The sequence below is a fragment of the Aplidium turbinatum genome, chromosome 4, assembly GCF_918807975.1.
Source record: "Aplidium turbinatum chromosome 4, kaAplTurb1.1, whole genome shotgun sequence".
NCBI lineage: Eukaryota > Metazoa > Chordata > Ascidiacea > Aplousobranchia > Polyclinidae > Aplidium > Aplidium turbinatum.
The window spans coordinates 38,036,387-38,052,994 of NC_137475.1; the positions used below are offsets into that span (position 1 = coordinate 38,036,387).

A 16,608-nucleotide genomic window follows, 5' to 3' on the forward strand; every position below is an offset into this window, starting at 1 on the left:
AATTGTCTCTCATTGAGACAAATTTAATAGTTTTCGCAAATGGATTTAACCGCTAGAGGGTGAACATTGAGATTTGGTTGACTGCACTCTTTCGCGGTCTTTATAAAGCAACGTACGCTTGCACTGACTGATTGCTGCATTTGGTATCCGTGGCTGTTGTTTTGCTGTGGTCTTCCTAAATTTGCTGCTCATAAAATGACATTTATGTGCTTTTCGAACTATCTCCTGCATAAAATGAATGGTTATACGTGGAACCAATGTGCATTAGCTCTATTTAGTGAATTAATTAGGTTTTGACATTGTGCACTGAAACATCTTTACCGGTACCTCCAGTTAAATATTCATATTGGTATAAATTTTCTGCAGAAAGTCATCTATGGGCTGTAGCAAAATATGTGCGTTTAAATTTACTCTACAATATGATACAGGTATATTTAGAGAATCTTATTTTCTGCAGTTTTGCTTGTATTTGTGTTTATTCAAACCAAAGATGACTAATCAAACTATCCAAAATGGAATTGATCACATCAATGAAACATTTCTATTCACCTCTGAGTCAGTTGGCGAAGGCCACCCAGGTAAGTCATACATCAACTTTGATATTAATATTAAATGCCAATAAAACCTAAAACAGTTTTACAATCAAGCTGATGACCAAAAGGCGGATCTGGTGTTCAAGTCTCTGCCTTGGTCATAAATGCTATGACATGAATATAGGCTACATCAAAGATTGGAATTGACCAAGACATATAGGGTGAAGTGTATGAACAGTAAAGCAAAGGTAAAGTAGTTTCACCCTATATTTTTGGTCGATTTCAATGTATGATGTTACCTCCCAAAAGTCTTGTCATGATATGTAAATTTTTTCTTATTGTATTTCATATCATTTTATGTTTTATCATTAACGCGTCCGAAACAAAAAAGATACTACTAGCTATATAGTCAATATACCAGCACGTCAATGAACGAGAAAAATAGCAAAATCTTAAAAGGTTTAACACATGTCTGAATAGTATGGTAGCTCATGCGATATAGGCAGTAGGCACATGTCTGTGTAGCTAGCACGGCCATGAAACACAATAGTAACTTTTACAATAGTTTTGTATATCATAAGTATAAAATGTTAACAATAAAGAAAGCCATTTTTTTTACAAATAAACGTATATTTGTATGTTGTTGTACAGGCTATTGGTTGATTTTGCATCAGTTGCTATTTGCAAATTTATACTAGTGTTTACAGATATTGCATTTCAGAGTAAAGTTTTTATAGTATATAAATAAACTGCTTTTTTGTTTATAGATAAACTATGTGATCAAGTCAGTGATGCAATTCTCGATGCCCATTTGAGACTTGATCCTGATGCCAAAGTTGCTTGTGGTAAGCATTTAAGTTTTATTGATCATATGGTTGTATAGGGTACTTTCAAATGCTATACCTTTTGTTTAGGCCCATCACTTACCATACCGTATATGTTTTAATTAAATCCAAAATGAATTGTGTACCGGTAGTTTTACTATTTAATCTTAATTTTATTCTTGGTAAAAACAAAAGCAACGAAAAATAGACAATTTTCAAGTTTAAACTTGACGCTTTTCATAAAAGAAGACATTGGAGGTGCTATATAATTAATAGCCTATTATCAATTTTTGTAAATGCAGTATAAAACTACCAAAAAATTCATTATTGATGTTTACATATCCAGTGGAGTGTTTGCAAATTGGGTACATGTAAGAAAACACCATTGAAATTATAAGATTCTTTGGTGTCACTGTATTGTTCAAATGTTTGAAACAACTGTCGTTATGAACTCGGCACATAAAGACTATCATATGCCAATATCTCTACCCTAGCTGGCTATTCTATTATTAAATTATAATTTACTAATAAAATGCAACAGAGTGTTTTTTACTGATAATTATCAGATATATATAGAAGTTACTGATAATGTAGATATAGAAGCAGTACTTTTATTTAGAACACTCTGTTGCATTTTACAACTTTTTATGTTCATTGTTTTAAAACTTTATTACTTTGTTTCAAACCAATGGCATAGCTTGACAATGGAACAACATTATTTAGTATCGTTAAAATAAATTACTATTACTAAACGTTTGGCTCACATGACATCAATGTTATCAGAAACATTTGCCAAAACTGGAATGATTTTGGTTGGTGGTGAAATTACATCAAAAGCCGTAATTGACTATCAGAAGATCATACGTGAAACTATCAAGCACATAGGGTATGATGATTCTAGTAAAGGTAAGATTTAGAGATTTTTTGTATATATCTTTTATTTTCATTTCTGTGTAGTGTACTGTAGATAAGATTTACATTTATCTTCGCATATTTTATGTGCCATGCAATTCTGTTCCAATGAATGTTGCTGGAAAAGTCTTCTGCACATTTTTCACCGTCTTTTTTAAGCACATGTTATATATTTCTTTGTGTCTCAGGCTTTGATTGCAAGACATGCAATGTACTTATCGCAATTGAACAGCAAAGTCCTGATATTGCTGAAGCAGTGCACATAGGAAAGGAAGATGAAGACATTAGAGCCGGAGACCAAGGCTTGATGTTTGGATATGCAACTGATGAGACCGAAGAGTGCATGCCACTCACTGTAATGCTCGCCCATCACCTTAACTCAAGGATGTCTCATTTGCGACGTGATGGAACGTTGCCATGGCTACGACCAGATTCCAAAACCCAAGTGTGTGCAATTTCATTTCATTTCGCAATAATTTCGAATTTTTTAACATCACCGTTTGTGCTAAACGTTTCAGTCAAGCTAGTTTGAGCCACACTCTTAGCGATGCACTTTTTTAAACCAAACTTATTCAACTTTAAACTTGTCTCTATTTTACTTTTTTTAATTTTATATTCAGACTGATGCTAAAGAACGCTCTGAGAGTGCAGCATCTGTTATTTTGCATTTGGCTTTTATTTCACCAACATATAAATACGGTATACAAATATTGATTACATAAAACACTTCAAGTTCTTCAAGCGCACTGGTGCAATAGGAACAATAAGTCGTCTTATTGCTTGTTAATAAGTGATTATTGACTTCCTTTATTTAGGTTACAATCGAGCATCGGTTGGAACATGGTGCAGTCATCCCCATGCGTGTCCACACCATCGTTATATCCACTCAACACGATGAAGAAGTCGATGTCAAAGTTTTAAGAAAAGAAATCATGGAAAAGGTCTAATGGTTTAAACTTGTTGAGTGAATCGCATACCGTAGATTTATTTATGCAGAAAAGCAATCAGTTTTGCTGAAATGAAATATTTTAAAGCAGTTGTAAAATGTAGTTTATTTTTTACTTGGACTTCTTCCGTTTTTTTTTTTTGAAAGAAATTTTATTGTTCTGCAATGTATTTTCTTTATCGCTTTTGATGAAAACCCGGATTAGCTTTTTGCTTATTGGGGTCTCCAGCAGACTAAAGTTGGGTGAGAGAAACTGGGGCTTTCCATGTATGATTTGTGAACTGTGTTGTAACTACTTTACTTTCAAAGATTTCCAACTGTTTTATTTATAATTGGGAAAAATTGCCTTTGTGCCATATACTACTTGTCACCCAAGCTCACATGTCAGTGAAAGCTACACTGTAACCATGCGGAAATGTCAGAAATGAGCTTTTGCAGTGACTTTGTATGAAGATTATCTTAATGATTTGTGTAATAGAAAAACTAGTGTAATTATCAAATATACATATGCATTTGTTATCCATACTGGCAAACCAGCCGCCATCAAATCACTTCAAAAGTTCCACATGTTAATTATAATTAATACCTAAATAGTCTGGAATATGATGGTCTGTTACGTAATTAATTTACCGATCTAATTTCTCCACTGCAGGTCGTAAAGCACGTTGTTCCGGCAAAGTACCTTGATGACGAAACTGTCTATCACATTCAACCGTCTGGCAAGTTTGTCGTCGGAGGCCCGATGGTGAGGACTCGTTGAATCGTGCTATTTTTTGTAAGGTTGAATTTTGGTGTTATTGCAATGCAGCAGCGCACGTTTGAAATGTGTACTTTTGTTTGCATGGTGTTCATTGTTCACAGTTTGCTTTTCATGTTTAGTTTTAATTGCTCTTCAGTTTGACTAAATCGCACGGCGTGCACGTGTTTATCTAACCATTAAAACATTTGTTTGCTTAACGTTCTGGCTTTCATGCATTGTCTTCATCCATGTGTTTGCTTGCTCACGACAGCCTTGCCAGGCATGAGCGTGTTTGCAGCCTTGCCAGTTATGTAAGATTGTACAAAGAGTTTGCCGGGGGTGGCTTTCTAAATATTAGCTCCGTTGAAGGGAATTCTTATTATTTAAATTCGGTTTGACAAAGATTCTTTTTGTTGAAGAAATTTGGTGTCAAATTAAAAGTATTTTCAGTCTTTCTGGTTGCTCTCTTTTGTCTGACTAAAGCTATTTTAAAGAAAGCCAATTATTAACTTGGAACGCTTCAACTTCTATCAAAAGCAGCCTCTTCCTCCTTAGAACTGATTGAGAAAGAATATTCTCATTGTAATTGTGTTTGTACTGTGCTTGCTCCACGTTGGATGAACTGATAGAATTTTGTTTGTGTAGTGGTGGCGGTTATTTCGTAAGCAATATTCTGAGAAAGCAGTGTTTGTTTTGGCTAATTTAAGATGTAGAGGTGTCACTTGTCTACCTTGTGGACGGCTTGTTTACTTGTAATTGTACGGAGATCTTTTCAAGGGTATGCATTGGTGGTTTGAATGTGTGGGACAAAGAATTATTTCAGAGATGCGGAAGCTTGTTGGTAAAGTTTTCATTTGCTACTGCATTCTAACTTTGACACAGGGAGACGCCGGCCTAACTGGACGAAAGATTATTGTGGACACCTATGGGGGATGGGGAGCTCACGGGGGTGGCGCATTTTCAGGAAAAGATCCATCAAAGGTTGACCGCTCGGCCGCTTACGCCGCTCGCTGGGTCGCAAAATCTCTTGTTAAATCTGGAATTTGCCGCAGATCTCTTGTCCAGGTGATGCTCTTTCTCGGCCCATTTCCAAGTGAATTTTCCTCAGTCCAGACTCGTTTTTTTTCAAACTATTCTTCTTGCCTAGGTGTCGTATGCTATTGGCATTGCGGAACCCATGGCCGTGTACATTAACAGTTACGGCTCGAGCAAGTACAGTAATAAACAACTGCACGACATTGTGATGAAGAACTTTGATCTTAGACCCGGTGTATTGATGAAGTAAGTAAACAACCAGAGAGAAAGCAAGTTTTTTTTTCATGAAAGTTTGACTCAAAACAGACAACTTTCTCATAGATACTAAAAACATCCAGGCAAAAATCATGCGATCCGGTTTATATTTTTCATTTTTGTCCCAAAGTTACTGGCTTTCAAAATTAGATTTATTCTAAAATTTCTAAGACGCTTTTCTCCAATTTTAGAGATCTTCAACTGAAACTTCCGATTTACCAACGCACGAGCACGCACGGCCATTTCGGACGACATGGCCCAACTTTTACCTGGGAGGTGCCAAGAAAAATCACGATACCAGATGGTTTGTAAAGACACTGCGCACTGTCGAAATCACGACCCGTTTTTTGCTGTTCCAAACAGCAAAACATGACCTTCCCTATGCACATGGCTCAATCTTAATGTCTTTTTATATGTTATTTTACAAGAACAATGAACCTGAACTTATCTATGCAACTATGCAATACCCAAAGAACGATTTTCAAAAGTGTTGAAAAAAAAAATTTTTTTCAACAAGTATCTTCAATCGTCATTGTATCAACCTACCTAGCCATGTCTTTGATATTAATACGAACTGATTGAAAACCTGGATTTCTCGGATAATCGATTTTTTGTTTAAACTTAATGGTTAAAATAAATCAAAAAAACCCTCAAAGAAACCCGATTTTTTCAGTTCTTTTTACATTGGATTGTGCTGACATAGTTACCAGTCGCTGCTTGTATTGCACAGTCATTTAAAACCATGGGCAATCTGAATACTAAACGCTTCTAATAGCAAGTGCCATTGTTGGCACTGTGTATTTGGATAGCACTGTAAGTGCTCTGTGCTCTGTTATGAGTGATGTGCTCGATTTTAAAGTCCTTGCTTGGTTGCTGTGACATTCATGTTCTTGAAGAATAGAAATACTACACGATGATGAAGTGATATGCTCTTTTGAGTGTAATATGCAAGCAAGTGCAATAGTATATTTAAAGTTTTACTCAACAGCGAACAAGAATATTTGAATAAATTCCACTCTAATTAAACCTACGTGCGTGGCGTTCAAAATTTACCCATGGTAGTCTGTAAAAAAAGTTACAGTTTGCCTGATTTCGTTGGTGGCGTTTGCGGTGCTGCAGATGCCTAAATACCGGCAGAATAGAAGTAACGTTTTTTTTTTTCAAAATTAATTTTGCAATCCTGTAGTGCGCTAGGCTAGCATTGTAATTAATCGTTCACCTGTATAGTACCCTATCTCAACTTAAAGGTGATTTTAAACGAACTTATCCGTCTTTTTACATTGATTCAACGTTTGCAGACGTAGACATCTCAACTTTTGTTGACATAAAGCCCGTTTCTTTCGCTTTCATAACCTTTTAACTGTCATCGTTTCAAAAATGGAATTTAGTTCGATTTTAATGAGTGTTCGGACACTGCTTTTTGCAGGGTATATCTTTTGCATTGTCGCATAAAAATTGCACCATTTTGAATTATTTCGCCACTGGTGGAATTTAGGTAACCATAGTGATTCATACTACCTACTTTATATGCAACTCTCATGCTGTTCTGGTGGCAATATAGTTAATCTAATATGTGCGGTGGATAAGCTGTTTGTATTTCTGTTAATTTTACGTAGTTAATCATAGTGTACAAAACCTTGCAATTGGTGTTTTAGCGCAATCAATATTATGCAACTGTGGCGTTGATATTGCATTAAAATACAAAAAATAGTTTATTCAAAACTGGTTGTGATGGTCAAACTTTCTGTGAAGGAAGATTAAGAAAAGGCCTTTTTGTATCAATTGACTGTTATTGTGTAAAGAAGCGTGCCGCTTTGTGGTGATATGCTTTTAAGGCCCTTTCTTGGCTTTCAAACCACTTCGAGATGACCTCGTCTACGGAAGATCGTGTCTAGTGAAGGTATGGTTGAAACTCTAAAGTGATCTTTTTTGCTTGCAAACTACCTCCGTTACATATCTTGTTTGAGCTTTTGCCTTGCTGCATGCTGTTTTTCTGTTGATTTAGATCACGCATTATCACTAACTTTGCAATGATGCATCTTTATTGTCACTTTTTTATGTTTTATTCAGTATACACCATTTTCTACATAATTTTGTTCTATTCCATTCAAGCAGAAATCTGAACGTACCATATGTAACCTTTATGTTTTGGTGAAAGTCGTTTTAATTTGCAAAATATTAGCCTCAGGTGTATTTGTAAGACCCAGGATTGTTTTGTATATTTTCGGAAGGTCCAATATTTTACATTTTAGAGTGATGCTGGTCTTACTGGCCGTAAGATAGTGGTCGACACCTACGGAGGCTGGGGGGCCCACGGTGGGGGTGCGTTTTCTGGGAAGGATTTTTCCAAAGTGGATCGGTCTGCTGCATACGCTGCCAGATGGGTGGCAAAATCTCTTGTGGTGGCGGGATTGTGCAAAAGAGCATTGGTGCAGGTGAGACAAATTGTTTATACATATTTTACCTTATTGTGTGGTGTGAGTGTAACCGTAAATAACGCACCTTGTTTCATTTTAACAAACAGTTGTATAGTTTTTAAGCAACAATTTGATCTTTTATCTATGTTTAAGTTCTTACATTAGCTTAGTATTTTATGCCTTATTGGGAGCGCATTTGTATTAGTGCGTTAATCTGTGCCGAGAGGTGCAGTGAGTATGTGTGCCAAAGCAAACATGAGTTAGAACGCCTCGCTGTTATTAGCATGCGTTACTATCACCTTTGATTAAATGGTTGTAGCCGCTGTGATAACTGTGTCTGATGCTTATCAAGCTATGTGTGTTTTTATGCAACTATCCAGTGGTTCTCAACCTTTTTTCTTTTGTGGCCCATTTTTGTTTGCATAAAAGTTCTGTGGCCCATTCAATTTTTATGTAAGAAAAAAAATACAAAAAAGGTTTATAAACAAAAAGCAGCAGAACATTGCCTTTGGAAAGTTGCTGTTGAATCCAGGCGCTGACGCTTCACATTGTCTTCTTTTCGTTAAAAAAATTCACATCTTCATCCTTGTAATTTGGATAAACTTTTTCCAGGTGACGTTTCAGTTTTGATGGCCTCAATGAATGATGACTAACTGTTGTACATACTGAATGTAATTTTCATCAAACTTAAAGCTTCAAGTATTGTCAATTCCTCCCCAAAATAATCCACAAAATAAAATGCTGCACGTACTAAAAAGCGGATCTGCAGAAGTTCAACAAGGCTACCGCTTATAAAGATGGCTTAATTGTAACCACAAACTAGTCTATTACATCATAAAGTGTTGTAAAAACTGAGTTGATGTAAAATTGTATGTTGCAATAATTAGAATGATAATTGCCACTGTGTAGCTAAAAACAGCAGCATCATTCATTGTAACTGAACAAACACACAAGTGTAAAATTGACTATAGTGACAAAAACGAAACAAAATGTTTCAATAAATCTTTCAATTTTTTATATATGTCTGTGGCCCACCTCAAAATGCTTTTATGGCCCACCAGTGAGCCATGGCCCACTGGTTGAGAACCGCTGAACTATGCAATGGCTGTTTGGTTGTACTGGTATGTAGCTTTTATGTCAAGTGTGTCTTACATTTTGGAAACGGTGTCGTGTGTAAAAGGCGAGTTCTACTGCCCAGTGAACGATCCAATGGCAAAACGAAGGGAACTTTTTACTAGGTAGTTAAGCTTAAGGCTCTTTTGCATGCACTTCAAGCTTCTTGAACAGCAGCACCGAACACGAGTTTGTTGTTTTTATTACGTCAGGTCTCGTACGCTATCGGCATTGCCAAGCCTTTAGCTGTGTGCGTCATCTCCTACGGCAGTTCGGTTTTGACCAATCGCCAACTGCTTACGATCGTCAACGACAATTTTGACCTACGTCCCGGAATCATTGTCAAGTCAGTGCTTTTCAAACTGTAAATACTGTCGTGTTTCGTACTAGTGCTATATCGTTTCTATCAATAATTTTCAACCTGGGTTATTTCTCTTGTTTGGGTAAATCAAAAAAAAAAAGATCACATGATAAGACCTTGAAGTTTAGTTAGAAAAAATCTGATGAGGATAAATTTAGATTAGACAATCGCTCGGGTGAACAAGAGTAAAATCATTAAGAAATCGTCGTCAATACTGTGTTACTGTTAAAACTCTTCGTGAAGTTCATGTAAGCTCTACAATGTCTACATATGCAATTATTCCACAAAAAAATGTTTGAGGTAGTCTTTCATCATTAAGTCAAGTGAGAAGGTTTTCATATTGTTTGGAATCAAATTCTATTCTCCATTAAACTGTTACTATTAGCACATGCATATTTTTCAGTCGCCATCATGTTATGGATAACGAGAGAATAAAGTTGTGGCTTCATTAGCTCCCTCGTTGTTTACTTGTTCTTGGGAGTTTACGTAAGAGCAAGATGTTTCTGCAGTGAACTGAAGCTGCGGACACCCATCTATCACCAAACGGCGTGTTATGGTCATTTTGGACGACCTCACTTTTCTTGGGAGGTTCCGAAGAAGTTATACCTCCGGCCTGCAATCATTGACTCATTAAAAGCGTCACCTCTATATAACAAGTCTACATTTGAGTCCTTCTAAGGTTTGCTTCTTCAATACTATTACTAAGCACTGCGTTTTCTTTACATTTTTTTACATTGGAAAGTTTTTTTGATCTGTTGCTATGGATTGCTCATCAACAGAATGATTTTTGTTATTTATTCATTTGTGTGTTCTCTAATCTTACCATAAAAAGTAGCAGCTTCTAAGTGTTATGTCTAAAAAGATATGCATGACTCTACTGTGATAAATTTTCTTGTTGCCATGTTGTTTGTGTGTAATAAATTATTATTATCGACCACTGTTCGCACTCCTCATAGTTCTGTGTGAATCCACTGTGTTAAAGTTCACTCTCAAGATGCAAAATAGTTGGAATATCTAGAGATTTATTTATGTTTCACAATACTAAGCGCGTTCATCATTGTTCCCCAGCAGTCTACCTCGGGTGATGTTACTTTCTATCTTGTTTGTTGGTTGTTGGCATGGTGAAGTTATAGCCTGTACGTTTTAACGCTTCAGCATTATACTATTTTTTTTAAAGAATTAATTAGATTCGGAATTAAACCATGCCAAATTTCATATTAAAAGCAATTTTCCTACTGTACAAGAGGCCTACTATTGTGTTTATGCAAACATGTCCGTTTGGCGGTTGATGGTATGACCTAGCAGCTGTGTGATTTCACGTTTTGCAATGCGCTTTGACAATATGACTTGGCTGCTACCAATTGCAGCGCAGCATCCACAAATTTAACATTTGTTTGCCAAGGTGTCGCAAGAGTATTTGTTTTACCTATTTTTGGAGCTTTGTACTACAAACAAAAGTGGAGCCGTTCTATTTTTAGATCCAAGCTCATAGTGGCGTTGCTGCTTTGAAAACGTTCAATCTGTCAACATGCGGCTTAATATGAATAAAAATTGATGGCGTTCTTGAAATATTGACAATTTACTTGATTGGGTGTGCTGCTGCAGCAGATATTGTACTGGAATTCTTCCATTATTTACTGATCACAAATCGTTGTACGTTATCTTCCATTGGAAAAAGCCTGCTTTTTATTTCAACGTTTTCAATGCAAGTATTTCTACTTCATTCAATTGTTGGACAACCAAAGACCGCTAAGCACAAACAAAATACTGTATTTAACTTTCTTTTTCTTTCACTGGATGAAAGCAAACAATAGAAATTATTTTTTTGCCCTATTTTCATGCCTGGATTGCAGCCTGCATCCCGACTTTTACGGTGTGCATTCTTACTGCTGACACTTGAATATAATCGATGACTAAACCAACAAAGGTATTCATTCGTCAACCCTCAGCTTTTTCTTGGGTTTGATCAAGAATGCCAACGCTAGCAGTCATGCCTTTTACGCATGATTTGTTTTTCTAACGGCCAGCACACAACACTTGTCACTGATGATTGAACTGGTTTGTTTTCAAGCAAACAAAAGTTTTTGCCAATTCATGCTGACTCAGATAATTTTTGAGACCTTAGATTTAGAATGATTTGAAACATGCATGACATGTCTTCTGACCACTAGCTTTGGCAGTTGGGTTCCGAAGGTACGTTTGGACCCTGGATGATTTTAGGGGTTTTGAGCATTTCTGGGCGGCGGAAACTTTTAAAGAGACCTCCGCGTGTTCTTTCTATTTTGTGCGTTTACGTCTAATCTTCTTTTTGGAAACAACTCGAGGTTTTTAGGAGAAAACTACCTCGAAGATTTTGTTAGTAGGCTACGTACGTTTCGATTTTTCTTTTTTGAAAAGGTGTCTTTGAAACGTCCATTGATTTGGAGATCTCATCAGTACCGAGCCCAAATTATCCCGACGTCCTTGCTTCTGACTGCGCTGTCAACAGATTACTTATAAGAGATGAAACAATGTGCAAGGCAACTTTAGGCTCGTGCTAAATTTTTCAACGGATACAAAGATATCAGACTAGAAGTCAACAAGAAATTGGCAATGCTCTTCTTTGGAAACTAAACTATGGCGTTACTTAAAGGAGTTGGCAAGCAAAAGCCTACCTCTACTCTACCAATTAGAGCAGGACACTAGAGTGTAGAAACACGAACTGTCCAATCTGATGAGGGACAGGGGTGTTTAAGTTAGTTAATGGTGTCCGGATACATCCGCCTCTAATAGATGATGATGTTTATTCTTACCCATTTAGGCCTATTATGTTTCTAAATAACATCCAAACAATAAAATCACATTTAAACGAATTAGCCTTAGGCTACGTAGCCGAATTGTGGCAACAACATTACGTATAGCCTACCTTGAACTCCTTTGCCTACATTCTGCATGATAATCAGTGAACACTCGTCGGCTGCAGAGTAGTGAGCGTCCTGGTATGGCACTCCAAAATGGCATTTCATATGCAGTATAGCCTACTGGTAGGCTATACGCTTCGAAGAAACAAATTTTGGTTTCTAAACAATAGTCTGCTTTGCAGGATAAATTAAGTTACTAGTGTTTAATGTACCGTGGGCTATAGTGATTTCCCTAACCATGAATATTTAGTGAAATAACACAAATTTTAAAATAAACAGGCTAATGTTTGTTTAAAATCAAAAACTGAAATTGCACATGTAAGAAGATTGCTATCCCTATTTCTGCACTAAAATTTAAACCAAAACCACTTTTCAGATTTCAGAAAATGTTTGACCTAGGCCCAAAAACCTTTATCAAATCAAAAACTTTCTGACTGTCTGCACTAACTTTGTTTTAAATTCTCTTCTGGTGAGCCTAGATTGACCAGTGAAACATCAATGGAATTGGGAAGTAGTATAATAATCTAGCACCACGCCATGTAGTGAAAAGAACGTTGATTTATATTGTGTTAGTTTTGTTATTTCTGGTTAGGCTAGATAGTTGTTTTGGCGAAGTTGGCCTAAGTGATGGTAAGTGAAATAAGAAACAGTTTCAAATTTGAACGTTAGCGAAAAGTTTTTTTTTCGCCTACCAGGCACAAGCGAAGTAAAACCGCCCAATTTTCTTACAATTTTACTCGTAGCCTGTTTGACAAACTTTCGATATCCTTTCATGCTCAAGCTATTTAGTCTAAATTTCGAAACATTACCGCGTCGATGAGTTTACAAAATTGTTTTGGATAATGTCGTGGGGACTCCAAAAGTTTGGGCGTTCAAGTTTTCAGCAGACAAGCATTGAAATATTCGTTTGAGCGGTTTAAAATAGCATTTGGCCTGAAAATTTAAAGAACATCTGGACTGACAAATAATTTTGATGCGTATTTTTCTCAGCTAGTATCAAAGGTGTACGGAGTCGTTGTCTGGGCTCCTGCTCCATTCGGAAGTCTGTGACTACAAACTCCTTCACCAAGTATTTTGAGGATAATATTGATTCCAAACTCCATTCCGACTTCCAGCGCAAACCAATAAACCATAATCCAGGTTTTTATGTTAACTTGTAAGCTACCTTCCCTATCCCCTGTCATAAGAAAAATATCGCCTATTTTGAATGAAAAAATTACTACTTGGATAAGAAAACTATAGAAGTAGCCAAGGCTACAAAAAAAAAAAAACTGCGCTAGGCTATACACGAAAATTTTACGAACAATAGCCAAAAACATCAGACCGTGGCTTCTGTTTTTGCCAAAAATGGCAAACTCTCACTCCAGTCCAACTCTTAAATACTCCAAAACTTCGACTTCTTATACACACCTCTGGCAGGTACAGTATCTTGCACATTCTACACTTTCAGGCATTGCTGTTTTATAGAAGCGCAACCGAGAGTGCTTATGGCTTATTTTGGCGCAACACAAACTATCAAACGAGAACTGATAAATACGAGTATGCAGAGCAGTAAGCTAATTAAAAAGCGAAAAAAGTGGGGCCTTATAAATAATGGTTGGTTGGTTTTGGATCGTTTTTCTCGGATTGACAAAGCCTTGATAGGTTATTTCTGGCAGTTTCGCATACTTGTAGAGGCTTTAAAGTTTAAACCAACTGACATAGGGTAGGTTACCGAGATTGACAGAGTGAAGTTTCCGATAGTTGTTGAAGTGTTGTTGCCTTAGAGTTATTCCATCCACTAGATGCCGCTGAATGGAGAGCATTAATGAAATACGTTGCTCAAGCGCACACTTCGAGAGTCAAACCAGCGCCGCTTGACCTTGAGTCGGACGCAATAGATAGCCTAGGCGAGGCTCTTGATTGAGACAAACATTATAACTGGGTTTTCCGTGATGATAGATATAGTTAGACTAAAAGCTTCAGAGGTAGCCTGTAGGCTAATTGTTTAGAGCAGGCATATAAATCATATATTAAAAGTACGAAAAGCGCATTTATTCAGCCAACAAATTCTTTTTCTGAAAGCATAAACGGCACAGGAAGTTCTGGAGACAATAGCAATGGTCTAGGAAGCGGATATAAGAATTAACCTACTGCATTATCACCTCTACATTCATCACAAGCAGGAAACAGTAGCCTATATTATTATGGACTTTGAATACGCAGCTGCTATTCACTTTTTATGCTGGTGAAAGATGGCTTTTGCTAATGAATGCATTTACAGGTTTATGCAATAAGCCAACATTAGCCCACGAGACAGTTTTTATAGTAAATATGCATAAAAAGCGTAAGTGATAAGTCCAATAAAAATACTTATTGCCGCAAGAAATTCTGTTTTGATTTGCAAAAACAGCAAGGAATCAGCTCTCATTTGCTTGACAAATATTGCTTTCTTATTGCAAAATGGAAATTCTTGGTTGGGCATTGGAACGTTCAGAAATTGACACAATGGTTTCCAACCGTCACTCAGGTTGAAAAACAACAGCTTTTCTTCAGAAACTGTCTGTAAGAAACATTAAATGATGGCTTTAGACTGACTGTTAATATAAAATAGTCTATAGTATCTACACAGATTGATTAATTAGGTTGGGCTTATGACCGTTAAGACGACAATTTGGGCCCGGTACCAATGAGACCTTCGGGCCCAAAATCAAAACACGTCTCAGAAAAAACGCACTATATCCAAAGAACAGGCGGTGGTTGCTTTGTTTTCGGGCCCCTAAGAAACTTTACTTCCAAAAGTAACCCCTGAACCCCAGTTAACGCTACTAGTTAGGCTTAGGGTATAAGCTACAATATAACTTTAAAATTGCGAAAAATAAGCGTTTTATATGACGCGCCGTTGCTTGGGCCTTCTGATCCCTTTAGTTTCCTTGCCGCTATTTATTTGTATTCAAAATACTGCAAAATCTATAAGCCTATAGTGAAATGTCCATCTGCAGTCAGAGTAATTTATTCGATTAGCAATGATGAACAGAAAAGAGGAGAGATCGATCAAAGGGATTAGCAAGACATGCATAAGTAAAGCCGGAAAAGTCGGTTGATACGTAGGCTACTGTAATGATAAATATTATTCAAAATAAAAACTGGAAACACTCAAATCTGAAATTTTTTCTGAGGAAATATTTGAAACTAACCACTTTTAAACAAATAGCCTAACTCTTAATGAAGAAGTTTTACTTTTAAGTTACACTTCTGCACTCAATAAACAAGAAAGTTTCCGGATAGTAGCGGATCCAGGGGGGAGGAGTTGGTGTTAGTCACCTGCTTCTTTCCAAAAACGAAAAATTGAGTAGTTTTTACCACACTGCATCAATCTAATCGGCGGTATTGGGTATAGGTGTATTTTCAGCAATGCATTTAAGGGGAAAAATTATTGTAGGCCTATATGTCTCCCAAAAACTAACAAACTAATGCAACAATTGCAAGCGAATGCATTGGTCAATTAAACTAGTTAACAATCAAATCAATTTGTTCCAGTGTTAATGATATGAGATGAAATGTTCCTCGTTTTCTTTTAAGGAAGACATCACAAACAGTTTTTTGGAAATTTTGCTGAAAACCATTATAATACTGCACAAAAATATCAAATAAATTGATGAAAATTTTTCCATGTTGTCAACAAAATAAATAATCTGTAACTTTACTTTAACCCTATGCTTTTCAACGTTTTTCTTAGTAAGTTAACTGCTCAAGGGGGGGCGTGTTTGAACCAAATTCAATCAGCTGTTACGTGTGACCCGCTGGTGCTATGTCAATAGAAGTTGCACTGGAGTGTAAAAATATTATTTGTCTATAAGTTTAAAAAGTCAATATTCTAAAATTTTATATGCTAAATCTAATAATTTATTTTTTGCAAAGATACCCAAAAACGACGATTTTGCTTTATCTTGCCGCTGTTTAATTACCGTGCTAATTCGATTTCATGCAAAGGTCTGGAGAACAATGAGATCGATCAATTACACGAAGTGTGTATGTCCACTTATTGCATTGCTAAAGATTTTCGACTTGCGGGAATATCCTATTGTGCTCATTCCTTTTAAAATAGTTACAACCAGAGTAATACTTTTACACAAATTTGAAAAAAAAGCTGGATTTGTTGTTTTATATTTTTGTCCTAAACGAATGATTTCCGAAACTTATATGCTAGCTTCTAGTTTCATAGGATCAAACTTCTCACAACTAACACCTCATTTGAAAAGTTGTTTATCAAGTGCATGGCGTTACTGTGTTCTAGTAATCAAAAGAAATATGAGGGGATCAGTCTGGCTCTCCTTTGAGGAGCAAACTGTTAATTTTTAAACCAAACCTTGTAACTTTGCAACTCCTACAAATGCAACTTTAAATTTTATAAAGTTGACCAAATACAAAAAGCTGTGCGTCTTGGAAAAAACTATTAGGCCTTAAAAAAAAGCAATCCAAACAAGAATTTTTTTGTTTTTTCGGGGCCAAGACCCTCAGACCTCCTACCAAATTATTTATTTTTTTTTAGTCTCAACTTTTATATTGTTTATTTTCTCGTAGAACATTTGCC

General features: G+C 36.4%; 1 protein-coding gene across 2 annotated transcripts; it reads left to right on the forward strand.

The window, feature by feature from the left end:
- The first annotated feature begins 437 nt into the window (after positions 1 to 437).
- LOC145768132 (S-adenosylmethionine synthase-like) lies at positions 438 to 10,689 on the forward strand. Of its 2 annotated transcripts, none has more exons than XM_082579605.1 (9): positions 438 to 578; positions 1,301 to 1,378; positions 2,141 to 2,263; positions 2,458 to 2,714; positions 3,085 to 3,210; positions 3,868 to 3,960; positions 7,497 to 7,679; positions 8,987 to 9,120; positions 9,645 to 10,689. In XM_082579605.1, the coding sequence occupies exons 1-9, from the start codon at positions 491 to 493 to the stop codon at positions 9,811 to 9,813; spliced, it is 1,251 nt and encodes a 416-aa protein (XP_082435731.1). In that variant the 5' UTR covers positions 438 to 490; the 3' UTR covers positions 9,814 to 10,689. The 2 variants fall into 2 exon arrangements, with proteins under 2 accessions (XP_082435731.1, XP_082435732.1); XM_082579606.1 differs by lacking the exons at positions 7,497 to 7,679; positions 8,987 to 9,120; positions 9,645 to 10,689 and adding exons at positions 4,837 to 5,019; positions 5,102 to 5,235; positions 5,436 to 6,960.
- The last annotated feature ends 5,919 nt before the right edge of the window (positions 10,690 to 16,608 follow it).

Excerpts from the sequence above, each read along its gene's own strand:
- LOC145768132 (XM_082579605.1), top strand. The coding sequence starts at position 491 with ATGACTAATCAAACTATCCAAAATGGAATTGATCACATCAATGAAACA. Across the intron at positions 2,264-2,457 it reads GTATGATGATTCTAGTAAAG|GCTTTGATTGCAAGACATGC; the intron begins GTAAGATTTAGA and ends TTTGTGTCTCAG. Across the intron at positions 2,715-3,084 it reads GACCAGATTCCAAAACCCAA|GTTACAATCGAGCATCGGTT; the intron begins GTGTGTGCAATT and ends TCCTTTATTTAG.